The 14,910-nt window shown below is 43.3% G+C and overlaps 2 protein-coding genes across 5 annotated transcripts in view; both read left to right on the forward strand.

Moving 5' to 3' along the window:
* brd4 (bromodomain containing 4) overlaps positions 1 to 6,069 on the forward strand; it is a 62,871-nt gene extending 56,802 nt beyond the window's left edge. For 3 of the 4 annotated variants that reach the window (XM_055883069.1, XM_055883043.1, XM_055883061.1), the window contains 4 exons: positions 174 to 313; positions 641 to 846; positions 1,290 to 1,557; positions 2,780 to 6,069. In XM_055883069.1, the coding sequence (XP_055739044.1) occupies positions 174 to 313; positions 641 to 846; positions 1,290 to 1,557; positions 2,780 to 2,848 (683 nt within the window). In that variant the 3' untranslated portion in view covers positions 2,849 to 6,069. The remainder of the gene's footprint in view (positions 1 to 173; positions 314 to 640; positions 847 to 1,289; positions 1,558 to 2,779) is intronic. The other variant, XM_055883053.1, reaches the window with a different exon arrangement.
* Positions 6,070 to 7,481: 1,412 nt separating this feature from the next.
* Positions 7,482 to 11,545, forward strand: LOC129823957 (epoxide hydrolase 4). The gene is made up of 7 exons (XM_055883107.1): positions 7,482 to 7,844; positions 8,499 to 8,584; positions 8,768 to 8,925; positions 9,271 to 9,399; positions 9,607 to 9,710; positions 10,033 to 10,181; positions 10,495 to 11,545. Exons 1-7 carry the CDS (start codon positions 7,599 to 7,601, stop codon positions 10,775 to 10,777), a joined length of 1,155 nt encoding a protein of 384 aa, XP_055739082.1. The 5' UTR covers positions 7,482 to 7,598; the 3' UTR covers positions 10,778 to 11,545.
* Positions 11,546 to 14,910: the final 3,365 nt, after the last annotated feature.

Genomic DNA, 14,910 nt, shown 5'->3' on the forward strand with positions numbered 1-14,910 from the left:
GTACTATTTATGGGGGTGTACTGTGTGTGGAAGTGGGAATAGTGCTCATCTGTAGACAAACACACGTTCCATAAGAAGGAACGTGATTGTGTGTAAAACGAACGAGCGAATGCGCACACACGTCTTTCTTTTTGACATGTTCTGTATTCCTTGTGTCTGTTTACGTGCATCAGATGTGAAGTCGATGGACAGCTCTCGGCCGGTCATCCGTTCCTCAGAGCCCAGCGGTCCTCCCTCCTCCTCCTCCTCCCTGCCAGACAAGGACAAGTTCAAACAGGAGCCCAAAACGCCCGTCGCCCCCAAAAAGGTACAGGTGGGTGGAAGGCAGAGCAGCACGTTGCCATACACACGTACACCGTATTATAAGCCTATGGGTGGCAGGTAGCCCAGCGGTTAAGAGTGTTGGCCTAGTAACCGAAAGGTCACTAGGCCAACACTCTTAGGGGGGGGTGCGCAACTCAATGTTCCTAATGTTTGGTATACTCTGTATATTATCTCTTATTATGAGAATACCATCATAGCCACTCGTTTCAATAGTTTGGGTATGTGATGAGTCAAATATTAACATATCTGCTCTCCCTTAATCTCCTCCCTCGCTGTCATCTGCCTGTCGCCATCCGTCCATCTATCCGTCGGTCAGGATGTGAAACTGAAGAACATGGGTTCGTGGGCCAGCCTGGCCCAGAAGTCCACGTCAGCGCCCTTGTCTGCAGTGAAGTCGTCTAGCGACAGCTTCGAGCAGTTCCGCCGGGCCGCCCGGGAGAAAGAGGAGAGGGAGAAGGCTCTTAAGGCCCAGGCAGAGCAGGCTGAGAGGGACAAACTGCGCCGGGAGCAGGAGAAATTACGGTGAGGATTACAGTTGGGTCGTCTACAAAAACTCTGAGGTGTTTCAACCCTGCCTTCAATGTTTCTTTTTGTACATCGATGTTTGACAATACATTTTCTTTGTGTGTGATCGAACAAAATTTGTCAAATGAAGTTTCACTTTGGTGTTCTGAGTCTTGCGGATCCGGGATTGTCGAGAGAAAGAACATTCCACGTTAGCTACCACGCCTTTGCGAAGCTCATTTCTTTCTCTCTCTGTTGCTCTCTCTCTCTCTCTGTGAATGAACAAAATTCGTCAAATTGAAGCACTTTGCTGTTCTATGAGTAAGTCTTGGTCGTCAAGAGAATGTGTGCTACAAAGAATTTGTGAAACTCACTCCTCTCTCTCTCTCTCTCTCTCTCTCTCTCTCTCTCTCTCTCTCTCTCTCTCTCTCTCTCTCTCTCTCTCTCTCTCTCTCTCTCAGGGGTCGTGACCGGGATGATGAGGATATCCTGGAGCCTCAGCAGCAGTCGAGGAGGGTTCATGAGGAGCCTCGAAGCAGACGTCTGGAGCAGCAGCAACACATCCAGGCCACCCAGCCCCAGCAGCAACCCCAGGCACCAGCCCCCCAGGCCCAGCCCGCTGCCCTCCCCCAGCCGCCACAGGCCCCCACACCGCCCCAGCCCTCAGCCCAGGACCAGCAGAGGGAGCTAGCGCGACGCCGCGAGCAGGAGAGGAGGAGGAGAGAAGCGGTGAGTCTAGTTTCCCACATAGTTGATAGGGCTGGGAATTGCCAGGGTCCTGTTAGGAGAATTAAGTTCTCAAGTTCTTTAACCTATTAAATTCAATTACTCCGTCTGCTATATCAGGATTTGTAGGATACTGATAGAAATAAAAACAGACAGAGGCCCAGTCTACAATAGTCAAATGTTTATTTACCGGAACGTTCTGCCTATCATTTCCTGTACATTGGTCTATATACCTCACATTTCGTCATAAATGTCCCTCTCAGAAACAATGACAATATAGTTCACAAGTCTTCTTCTCCTACATTGTCTGCCACCTGTTATACAATCTACTACAAGCCCAAGGTCTCTCCCCTCTCTGGGTGGGAGGGGAGAGACCTTGTAAGTCCTGTAAGGAACACAGTAGTAGAGCTTGTCTGTCGATAGCTCCTCTTATCTCATACATTCTCACAATTGCACCCTGCTTACATACTAAAAAAGAACAAAAAGTCCTTGTCCTAATTCTGACTAAAACTACACACATTAGATGTATGATTCTAATAAATTTCATACAATCATACAATGACAGGGTAGTTTTAGTTATAGTTCTACGTTAAATGTATACATAATTTAGTCATTATTCATAAAAATTCCATAACAGGTCCTCAAGATACGATGTTATGACGATACTTATTGATTCGATTCCATGGTCCTAACATATTGCTCGCCATATATCTGCTGTAGATAGATGAGAGAGCCATGAAAAAATTTGTTTTGACCTTTCATGGAAATAAGTGCTGAAAACAAATTGGTTCCCTATTTAAAAAGGAGAAAAGCTTTGAAGGAAAAATAATGGATACAGACAACTAGTGCAAAAATAATATTGCGACATTGTCAAAACGATACGGTATATCGTCAAATCCCGATATGTAACTGAATCAAATTTTCCCCCCATCGCTAATAGTTGGGGGATTGGGTTATTTGTTTGTTACTGTAGGGTTATTGTCATGTGCATTGTCCTGTGTGTTTCATAGTTGGCATGTCTCTTTTTGTGACTATTGCATGTCCTTAATTGTCCTGTCTCGTGTATTGCATTTTGTAAAACAATTTTACATATCCATGTCTTTCTCTTTGGGAATTGACAGAAGGGGAGAAGCACAAAAGCGGTGTCAGTGAGTTTATGATCAGTCCCTATGCCATGTTCAGTCTCTCAGCTCTTCTGACACCTCAATCTCTCTCCCCTCTCCAGATGGCGGCGACCATCGACATGAATTTCCAAAGCGACCTGATGGCTATCTTTGAGGAGAACTTGTTCTGATGACGAGAGAACCCCCAGAAACTTAACACTGAAACAAGAACACATAACAGAATGATGTATATGGAATTGAACATTTCGTATGAAATGGAATCTTCTGTATGACATCACAGGTGGGGGGGGGGTTTAATGAACCAAGATACAGGATGTGAATTAAACAATCCCCCCCCCCCCCCTCCTCCAGAGCAGAGGGGGTGATCTTCAGCTAGACTGGCGAGCTACTCGGCTGTTAGCTGCTCTGCTATGCAGCCTCTGGAAGTAAGACGCCACATTGAAGGAGCGACATAAACAGGATATTTTCAACCACGTTTTGGTGTCGTTTCTCTGGGGATTTGACCCTTGTTGTTGCCCCTGGCAACAAGACATGAGGGAAAGGATTCCGGGTGGTCATGTAATTTCACACCTGATTGATACTTTCACACGGGACAGAGCAAAGGAGAACAATCTTGTCAATGGAAGTAAAAGACGATAACGGAAAAACACAGCAACGGTGAAATGCTCTGAGAAACAAAGTACCTATGCGTATCTACGGACCGAGACTGGGGTGTTCATAAAGACTGCCAGACAGGCGTCTGTCTGATAAGAGGAGAGGCAGAATAAATATTTTTATGTGATCTGTTTTTTTCTTTTTCTTTTTTAGAGAGAACACATGTAAGGAATTGTTGGGGACAGGTGTGTGTGTGTGTATAAGGGGGGAGGGACTTCAACTTCTGACGTGTTCTTTTTCTAGGAGAGGAGGTACAGTACAGCTTTGCCTTCTGCCTCACTCTTGTCCATTGTCCACACACACACACACAGACCGTACATTAGATAGGCCTCTCTCCCTTGCCTGGGCATATGAACAAATCAGTAACAACAAATTATGGAACAGTCCGTCTGCAGTGGGAGGGAGAAAGCAGAATTAAGTGCAGATTTCTTTTTTCATTATGTAGGATCTACTGTAAAGAGGTATTTTCTTATTCTATGATTACTGTTTATTTGTTTTGTAAATATTTTTCTCCCTCCCTCCCCTCACCAACACACTTGCCCCACTGTCTATGCCAAACAACCATTACCTTTTTAATGCTGAATTCCTCCCACTTCTCCTTTAAAAAAAAAATGCTTCTTTGTTCATATGTGTTTTTTTTCTTAATATATAAATAGATTTTTTTCCCCCTTGTCCTCATCACCCCTCTTCAAACAAAGCGTTTAGGTAGTTTTTAAGAGGATAAAACCTAATATATGCATTATTCCAACAAGTGTTAATTAATTAAAGAACCATTTGAAGTTTTCATATTTCATGTTTTCTTCCTCATCTGAAGCTGGAGCAAAACAGTCTGATCACTACTAGAGGCAGAGGCTCAGTCCCAAATGGCACCTGGTTTCCTACATAGTGCACTAGTTTAGTAGTGCACTATAAAGGGGATAGGGTGCCATTTTGGATGACGCCAGAGTCCAGCTGTTTCTAGAGCTGTGTCTTGGTTGGGTTGAATCTGAGTTCACCATCACTGTAACCACCTTATTGTGTATTATTACGCTTGGAGACAGCTAGGAAAGTGGTCATTAATAGCATTTTCCTCTTTGCAGCTGATTCATATAAACTATTGAACCAGAGAATCAGTAACTATTACTGAACTGTTTGATTTATAAACTGTGTTGATTCCTCCCTGTTCCTTGCTTGTATATTGGCCTGGAATTTGCCTAGTTAAAGTTAAAAGAATGTTACATTATACACACTAGCATACTACTTACAATGAAGCAATGTATTGGACATGCAAAATAAGTGGTGTGCTGGTATGGTTGTTGGAACATATCCAAAGGGTTCTAATCTGGTAGTGAGCCCGCCACTCTACTTTACATGTCATTTGGGGACAAGGAATGGGGTGAGGCAAACCTCAAAACATAATTAGTTCCAACTGCAATTTTATTGGGCTCTTATAAGAACAGATGAGACACTTCTTACAGATTTAGTACCAGGATGCATCCAAAATGCTCCTTATATAGTGCATTGCTTTTGACCAGGGCACATGGGGTACTCTAGTGTACTATATAGGAAATAGGGTGCCATTTGGGATGTACCTCCACCCTCCAGACTTTACTAATGCTGAGAGCAGAGACCAAAAAAAGAGCTCCACCTCCGGGCTAGTCTGTGCATGAGTCTTGTTATTATTATGATGACTACAATTAATCAGAGGGAAACTTTTAGCCGTACAAAAATACGAGAAATAAATTTGACAAAAAAAATGTTCTAGAAAACCCTACAAAAACAGCTCTGATTTCTATATTTTTTCTTGTTCGATTCTAGTGGATACATGTAAGTTCTAATTCTGTTGTTGGAGTTGGCGAAGGGGGTCACAGGTCACGACAGGTTGACCTCTGACCCTGTCCTCTGCGTTTTCTCTTATGGTGTTTTTCTCCAGTGCCTGTATTGTTCTATGATTCTAGTTGGCATATATTACATTTGGGGTGGATACAGTATGTACGGGTGGGAAGGGGAGGGAGGGAGATTTAGGATAAGCTTGTGTAAAAAGTCAAAGGAAAAGTCAGCATTTTATATTTTACCCATTTAACGATATTCAGGTTTAAATCTAGTTTTAGCTGGACTTCTGTGGTATGAGTGTACACTTGACTCGACTACTTTCTCATTTTCATTCAATCAGTACATTTTTAAGTAGACCTGTTTCTGCCGCGCCACTTTAGCATTTGTGTGTCAGAACGTTTGTGAGGATGAGTATGTATGTATGATTTTAGTATGTGGCGCAGGGACGCATGTGCCCCATTATAGAAAAGCATTTGAAATGGAGATGAAGATTAATATACAAAATGCTACAAGAGAACGAGTTTCTTTGCTAAAGCCAGTCTTCATTTTGATGGAGTCCACCATATATGAATAGCCTATATATAATTTTGTTTTGTTAGACAGGTTATGAAAAGGTCAAATACTTTTTCATTCCTTCAAGCCTTTTATTAATTCCTTATTTTTATCCCCATGGTAACTGATGGACATGATGTGCCATAAATATGGATTCTTCTTCAGAATGTGCTCAGCAGAGTTTGCTTTATTCAGGTATTTTATTTTGTGTTACATTTTTGGTCTTTTGTTTTTTGGGGGGTTTTGTGTAACATTTTCCTCGATTATTGTTTGGTATGTGAGTGGTCTGTCGAGGTCAATGATTAAATCTGTTATGATCATGGAGTAAACTCATCTCTTTTATAGAAAATAAAAAATAAACAAAATGTTGGTATTTCTTTCCTTTGCATTGGATTATGGTAATAAGGGCTCTGGACTGGTTTCCTTAGTGAAGTCCTACATTTGGTTCTGTGATGTCGGGGATGGACTATTTATGGACTAGAGGACAATGTAGTACAGTACTGGTGCAATCTATCTGTAAAACTAGCCCATACTTTCTTAGGGATATTAACTTTTGAGGGAGAGAGAGAGTGACGCTTCCTCATTTGTAGCATATACAGTGCCTTCAGAAAGTATTCATACCAGGACAAAAATGTAATTGCTTTGCCTCTTTTTTTGCAGTGTTACTATAGTGCCTTGTTGCAAAGAGGATGCATGTTTTGGAATATTTTTATTCTGTACAGGCTTCCTCACTCTGTCATTTAGGTTAGTATTGTAACTACAATGTTGATCCATCCTCAGTTTTCTATCACAGCCCTTAAAAGTCCCCATTGGCCTCGTGGTGAAATTTCAGAGTGGTTTCCCTCCTCTTCGGCAACTGAGTTAGGAAGGACGTCTGTATCTTTGTAGTGATACCCGTGTGAAGTGTATTAACATCACCATGCTCAAAGGGATATTCAATGTCTGCTTTTCCCCCCACCCATCTACAAATAGGGGCGGCAGGTGGTTGTGGTTAGTGGTTAGTGCGTTGGACTAGTAACCGAAAGGTTGCAAGATCGAATCCCCAAGCCGACAAGGTAAAAATCTGTCGTCCTGCCCCTGAACCCACTGTTCCTAGGCCGTCATTGAAATTAAGAATTTGTTCTTAACTGACTTGCCTAGTTAAATAATGGTAAGATAAAATGGGTGGCCTTTGAGAGGCTTTGGAAAACCTCCCTGGTCTTTGTGGTTGAATTTGTTTCAAATTCACTGCTCAACTGATGGGACCTCACAGATAATTGTGTGTGTGGGGTACAGAGATGAGGTAGTCATAAAAAAATTATGTTAAACACTATTGCACACAGTGAGTCCATGCAACTTATGTGACTGGTTAAGCACATTTTTACTCCTGAACTTATTTAGGCTTGCTATGACATTTCAACTTTCCATTTTTAATTCATTTCAAAACATTTCTAAAAACACATTTCCATTTTGACATTATAGGTATTGTGTGTAGGCCAGTGACCCGAAAAAGTCGAGGGGTGTGAATAATTTCTGGAGTTACTGAAATCGATTTTATTGAATATATTACACAAAGTTGAGATTGACTTGGAAAACACTGGCTATTTCGTGACGTTCTGGGGACAACCTAATGACTGCAGGGCATCGTGAACATTTTAATCCATGTGAAACTTCATGTGGAATATCACATGTGAAGTGTCCCAAAAACATGGGGACATTGCACATGTGAAATCGTGTGTTTTTTTACACCTGTAAATAATCTTTCCCTAAGGGTATTGAAATGAGGCGGGAAAGGTACGCTCTTTACAATAAGCCATATTGAAGAAGCGGACGCGCCACTGGGGATTTCCCAACAGACACACAGCAGACGCACTCGCAGCCTGTTAAAACTTGCGGTCCAAAACTAGAATAAGGAGGCGAGCAATGAGCAATTCCGTGATCGTGGACCTTCTCTTGGTTCCGACCAGATTGTGTCTGTGGTTTCAGTCTGTGCTGTACTGGTTTCTTGTATATGGCACGGCTGGACTCACAGCCGTACTGGTTCTTACCCGGATCGCATGGCGTGCACTGAAAGACCCCTACGGGACCTTCCAATGGACAGTCCGCAAGAAGCAGCCCGCCTGTCTGCGTGATCCCACTCTGGGCACACACGGCTACTTGTGGGGCAGGGTAAGAATAGATAGGAGTGAGAGAGAAAAACACTGCTATTGTCAGCATAACATTTGCTACTTTTATATTTTATTGCAGTCAGCAATTGGTGAGTACTTAATGATTACCCTCAAACATAAGGAAATCAAACATGTTTGGGTGGGATAGCGGGGTAAATAAAATATCAATGGGTCTTTTCAAGTGAAATACAACATTAGGCTATCTGTTTATCGGTCTTGACAATTGCTCAGTTGACTAATGTGTGCAAGAGTTGAGGGGTTGTATCTAATTTTAGTTTGATCACCCACTCCACCTCCCTGTCTGCATCCCGAATGGAACTCAACACACAACGTTTGACCTTGACCCATTGCACAACTCTTGGCCAGAGCTCTATGAGCCCTGGTGAAAAGTAGTACACTATCTAGGGAATAGAGTGCCATTTGGGATACACACCCGTTTCAACATTATCTATCTCCACTCTACTCTAATATTAGAAGCTGGAGGACAGACAACTATGTAAAAAGAACAGCGTAGTTCTGCCAAACACTTTCAAATTCCCAGAGTGATGGAAAGCACAGCAGCTGTTAACCCTCTCACTATCTCTCTGCCGTCTTTCCATCTCCTCCTCACCTCTACCTATCCCACCCATCTCCCTCTTCTCCCTTTTTATCACAGAGCTCTGGTTTGAGGTTCCATTATGTAACCAAGGGAGACAGCAGGAAGCCTCTAATGCTCTTCCTTCATGGATTCCCAGAGAATTGGTAACATACACACACACACCCACTCCTTTTTTATTACCGCATTATAAAGCATTATCACATCTCCTGTCATATTGTACATGCCAGTGACAAGTTTTACAATGCATTATAACTATATCATAATACAATTATACCTGCCAGCTTTAAGCAAAGTAATAATCCTCTCTCCCGCCATCTCTATCTCAGGTACTCGTGGCGCTACCAGCTGTGTGGGTTTAGTGGACAGTACCACACGGTGGCAATGGACCTGCGTGGCTGTGGCGACTCTGACGCACCCTCCCAGCTAGAGGACTACTCTCTGGAGAAACTCTGTTACGATATCAGGGACGCCATTGATGAATTAGGTACACTACACGTGTTAGCCTCGGTATACCATATGGGCTATTTAACTGCTGGTCTATCCTTCTAATCTGGCAACTGGGACAAGGACACCAGATGGGTGTGGTCTCTCCGCACAAGGAATGAACTATCAGCTAAAAAAGAAAACCAGCAGTATTTGAGGGCTGAAGGCCATTAGTTGAATCTCCCTGATATACAGCAGACTATGTATGCAGACTTCACTGTCTACGACAGAGGGAGAAAGTAGTAGTAAATATCTTACATTACTAGAAGAAATGGTGCTATAGAACTAAAAGGAGTTCAATGGGCCTCAAAGGTTTAACAGTTTATTGTTTTTTCTGAGATTTCAGGCCACACCAGTTGTGTGTTGGTGGGCCATGACTGGGGTGGTATGCTGGCCTGGCACTTCACGCTGGAGAGGCCTGATATGGTGCAGCGACTGGTCATCATGAATGCACCGCACCCTGCCTCCTGGCTAGGTAATGATGAGTGTGTACCTGCATGTGTGTGTTCTATTACTTTCCCTTATGGGTACTGAACCGTACCATACCATATCTATGGACTTGCTTTAAAATATGTTCAGTTCGATGCTCGATCAGTATAGTTTGGTTTTCCAGAGAATAGAAGTATATTGGAAATGTCCTAGCTGGCTATGTATAATGTGATTCTCTCTTTTTTCCACCTAGATGCAGTGTTGAGGAGACCCTCTGAGCTCCTGCGCTGTGGTCATGCCTGCTTCTTCCAGCTCCCTGCACTCCCAGAGTTCACTCTATCACTGGAGGACTTCAAGGTAGTGTCTAAGAAACTCACACCAGCATAGAGGCACTTTATCTTCTATGACTCGTATAGTTACATTCATGCACACTATCGTGCTTTCATGGTGCAATGGAATAGTCCCAAAAGTACAAACCCCGCAAATCTGCCCCTCCAGGCATATACGTTCAAAGTATTTGAAAGAAAACAAGTACTATTTGAACCCAGGTCCTGTCCTCCCATAGAATTGCATGTAAAACTAATTTATACGGTCTGTTTTAAGTCCTCCACCCTGTTTTTTTCATGATTACAGGTCATAGTATCATGGTTCTCCTCCTCTCCTGTGTTTTTGTGTCCAGTTGGTGCGTAGTCTGCTGTGTGGGGGTCGTGGTGGCATCAGGAACCGTGCCCGCAGGTTGACTGAAGCTCAGCTCGAGGGGTATCTCTACCGCCTGTCCCAACCTGGCGGGTTGACCGCACCCCTCAACTACTATCGCTCACTACTCAGGTCAGAAAGATAGCTAACCGCCTCAATATCCTTTATGATAACATGTGGACTGTCAAATAACAATACGTTTCATTTGATTTGCAGTTTTGTGTGTAGAAGTCCATTTTCCCCACCAACATACAGTATCTGACACTGAATCACCACCTTGGTGATTTTGTTCCTGCAATCACCACAAAAAATACAAATATACAAAAGATGCACATGGAAATATAGAAAGAAAACAGCATACCAGTACTTTGTTTGGACCAGGAAAAAATACACAACACCAATATGTTTTATAGAACGTTTTATTGTACATTTAATATGATTCCAGTAACGCCCTTTACAAGCACCAGGAAGTGGAGGTGCCGTGCCTGCTGATCTGGGGCGAGGCTGACAGCATCCTGGTAGAGGGGATGTCTGGGGGCACCAGGCCCTACGCCCGGGGATCCGTCACCTTGCACACCATCCCTGGGTGCAGCCACTGGGTACAGCAGGACCAGCCGGAGACAGTCAACCAGCTGCTGTGGGAGTTCCTTCTGGATAGGGAGAAGGACGTGGAGCGCTGCTCTGCACGGAGAGGTGCAGGCTGGGCCATCAAGTGGACCAGAGAGTAAATGGATGGTGGTCCTGAACTGCTGGGAATCAGGGTCGGGGCCAATTCAGAAAGTAAACCAAATTTCACATTTTCCTCATTGCAAAGCATTGAAGAGAATTGGAATTTTTGTGTATTCCTGAAATGACTGGAATTTAAATATAATTGACCTCAACCCTGCTGGGAATCACCACTATAACCGTTTCACACTACTGAGCCGAGCAAAGCTGGCCTGGTTACGCAATCACCATTGTTGCTGGAACCGTGCTAGAAAAGACAATATCTAAGCCAGCACAGTATGGTTTGGGTCAGCAGGATTGTGTGGAAAAGGTTATTGCGGTTTTGTCTTTTTTTTGTCCACAATTGTAATGCGTTGTATTTTAGGCCTCTCTACTATTCTCACTGACTTCAGCCAGTTCATATTGATACAGTGGCCCTGTCTCAACCTATTGCCATCATAAATGTATCATGTTACCAAAGCAAACCCAGTCACCGCCTGGACATTAAGACCTTCTGGCTCCAGACACAATGTCCCGTACTGTATCAACTGTCTACATTTCCAAACCCATGGAAATAAATGAGATTCAATCATATTGATCGCTTTCCAATTCTGTTGATTACTTTTGTCTGCCATGTATTTTACCTGGTTTGAGCCAGTCCATAGTGTTGTGGATGATTGCTGTAAAAGCATCTTTGATGGATTGTGTCCACCTATGCGTGACCTACCTTTACCCACCTCTCCCTATACTCTACCTGTAACATACATATGTTTATAAAACATTCACACTTAAATCATCAGCCATCTTCTTCCTCTGATTGGTAAACATTGGACATAGAGGAAAACACACACCTGTAGGCAACCAACAATGGCCAACTGTGGGGAGTGTTGCATTTCAAAGGCTAGTTGTGATGATGATAAGTCATCTGTTATTGGGTCACTAAACTGGATGGGAGGTCACATGGGGTTATCCAGGAACGGACTGGGACCAGAAATTGGCCCAGGCATTTACACACCGGCACATCCTTGTGGCCCCCATTATTAACCAACTAAAGAGAGCCCACTGGCTAAAGACGGACCAGCCCATTTGCCCGATACCCCGAGAAATGGACTGGCTATCTGGCTGTTCTTACACAATGTGGAACCCCAAACCACATATAGAATATTAAAATCAAGTGCAATCCAAACCTTGATGTTCCATCCATTCTCAAGTTGATCATTTTAAACCGTAGGATCCGAGACACAATTCAACACTTTAATGGAGAATGTAGTGGGTACGAGGATTAAAACAGGTTAAAAAATATTATGCATTTGTAACAAATTAATGATTAAACAGATTCATGTATCAATATATACATTTTATAATAACACATTCAGAATGTTATATTATTTAGAAATAGTAAATATGGCATAATCATCATTTACTGTCAATCACAAAGAAATAGCGTTCATTGAATTGGACGTCCCCACCTGCGATTCATCCAAAAGGGAAGAGGAGGGTGTGGCTCGTGCCTATATACAACAACCATTAAACTAAGTAGACACGGGTGAAAACCACTGAGGTATAATAAAAACCAATGCGGTATAATACAAAGATTATGGATATACTAACAAGTTGCATGTTTCTCCGCCCTAAACAATGGAAGTCGTTGACGGAAAGCGGGACGGCGGGCTATCTAGCTCCCTCTTATCCTTTATTTGGATTGGTGGATAGATCTCATTGTTGTAATCATTTTTTGAATATTCGATGAGGGTTGTTGACGTGACTGCATGTATTCAATGGAGAGCGATACTTTGCTAACTAGCCCCATAACATGCATAGCCATATCGAGACAACAACGATATAAAGTGTTTTTTCTCAAAGTTCCGGGATATCACGTGTCCTACTTATATCAGTACACGAGTAACAACTTAAGCATTACGAAACTTCTATTCGATCAAATAAACCTCACGTAGAAAATAAACTATTCCTTTTTTTTGTTGATTAAGTTCGTTACTCATTGACCTCCATACAAAAACTCCTTGCTTGGTGGGCAACAAAAACAAAAACGCCACCTGCTGGAGAGTGGTATTTCACCTGCTTTGGCATTGGAAACAAATGTCCCATGTCAATACAGCCCTTTAAATTGAAAGTGAATAGAATTTTCCACCGAGTTCGGCCTCTTTCTCTCTTGGTATAATAAGAACTGGAGACTGCGTTCAAGATGTCCGACCGTTGTTTTCACGGTCTGCGGTCCAAACACAAGACATACCCTATCCCCTCAGCCCTCAAATTAAGTGGACACTTCTGATGACGTCTAACGAGTACACACTTGCAGGGCGAGGGAGGAAGGAATGTTTTCTGAAAGATGCTCGTCAGATTCCCATATCGATCAATGTGACACAATCCTTTCCCAAAGCATCTGGTCTATATCTTAACATTAATAAATGTGATCTCATGGCTGTCAAAGATTGTGTGACACTTTCATATTATGGTATTCCAGTGAAATAAGAACTTAAATATTTAGGCATCGTCACTCAATGCCTAGGTTTACCTCCACTGTACCCGCACCCTACCATACCTGTCTGTATGTTATGCCCTGAATCTATTCTACCACGTCCAGAAATCTGCTCCTTTTATTCTGTCCCCAACGCACTAGACGGACAGTTTTGATAGCCTTTAGCTGTACCCTCATCCTACCCTCCTCTGTTCCTCGGGTGATGTGGAGGTTAACCCAGGCCCTGTGTGCCCCCAGGCGCTCTCATTTGTTGACTTCTGTAACCGTAAAAGCCTTGGTTTCATGCATGTTAACATCAGAAGCCTCCTCCCTAAATTTGTTTTATTCACTGCTTTAGCACACTCCGCCAACTCTGATGTCCTAGCCGTGTCTGAATCCTGGCTTAGGAAGGCCACCAAAAATTCAGAGATTTCCATCGCCAACTACAACATTTTCCGTCAAGATAGAACTGCCAAAGGGGAAGGAGTTAGCCTGCAAAGTTCTGTCATACTTTCCAGGTCTATGCCCAAACAGTTCGAGTTTCTAATTTGAAAAATTAATCTCTCCAGAAATAAGTCTATCACTGTTGCCGCCTGTTATAGACCCCCCTCAGCTCCCAGCTGTGCCCTGGACACCATATGTGAATTGATTGCCCCCCATCTATCTTCAGAGTTCGTTCTGCTAGGTGACCTAAACTGGGATATGCTTAACACACCAGCCGTCCTACAATCTAAGCTAGACGCCCTCAATCTCACACAAATTATCAAGGAACCCACCAGGTACAATCCTAAATCCATGAACATGGGCACCCTCAAAGATATTATCCTTACCAACTTGCCCTCCAAATACACCTCTGCTGTTTTCAATCAGGATCTCAGCGATCACTGCCTCATTGCCTGCATCCGTTATGGGTCCGTGGTCAAACGACCACCCCTCATCACTGTCAAACGCTCCCTAAAACACTTCTGCGAACAGGCCTTTCTAATCGACCTGGCCCGGGTATCCTGGAAGGATATTGACCTCATCCCGTCAGTAGAGGATGCCTGGTTGTTCTTTAAAAGGAATTTCCTCAACATCTTAAATAAGCATGCCCCTTTCAAAAAATATACAACTAAGAACAGATATAGCCCTTGGTTCACAGACCTGACTGCCCTCGACCAGCACAAAAACATCCTGTTGCGTACTGCACTAGCATCGAATAGTCCCCGCGATATGCAACTTTTCAGGGAAGTCAGGAACCAATACACACAGTCAGTTAGGAAAGCAAAGGCTAGCTTTTTCAAACAGAAATTTGCATCATGCAGCTCTAACTCCAAAAAGTTATTGGACACTAAAGTCCATGGAGAATAAGAGCACCTCCTCCCAGCTGCCCACTGCACTGAGGCTAGGAAACACTGTCACCACCGATAAATCCACGATAATCGAGAATTTCAATAAGCATTTCTCTATGGCTGGCCATGCTTTCCTCCTGGCTACCCCAACCCCGGCCAACAGCTCAGCACCCCCCGCAGCTACTTGCCCGAGCCTCCCCAGCTTCTCCTTCACCCAAATCCAGATAGCTGTAAAACCTGGACCCGTACAAATCCGCTGGGCTAGACAATCTGGATCCTCTTCCTAAAATTATCCGCCGCCATTGTTGCAACCCCTATTAATAGTCTGTTCAACCTCCCTTTCATGTTG

Source organism: Salvelinus fontinalis, chromosome 2 (genome assembly GCF_029448725.1).
Source record: "Salvelinus fontinalis isolate EN_2023a chromosome 2, ASM2944872v1, whole genome shotgun sequence".
Taxonomy (NCBI): domain Eukaryota; kingdom Metazoa; phylum Chordata; class Actinopteri; order Salmoniformes; family Salmonidae; genus Salvelinus; species Salvelinus fontinalis.

Excerpts from the sequence above, each read along its gene's own strand:
- LOC129823957 (XM_055883107.1), top strand. The coding sequence starts at position 7,599 with ATGAGCAATTCCGTGATCGTGGACCTTCTCTTGGTTCCGACCAGATTG. Across the intron at positions 9,400-9,606 it reads GCACCCTGCCTCCTGGCTAG|ATGCAGTGTTGAGGAGACCC; the intron begins GTAATGATGAGT and ends TTTTCCACCTAG. Across the intron at positions 10,182-10,494 it reads TACTATCGCTCACTACTCAG|TAACGCCCTTTACAAGCACC; the intron begins GTCAGAAAGATA and ends ATATGATTCCAG.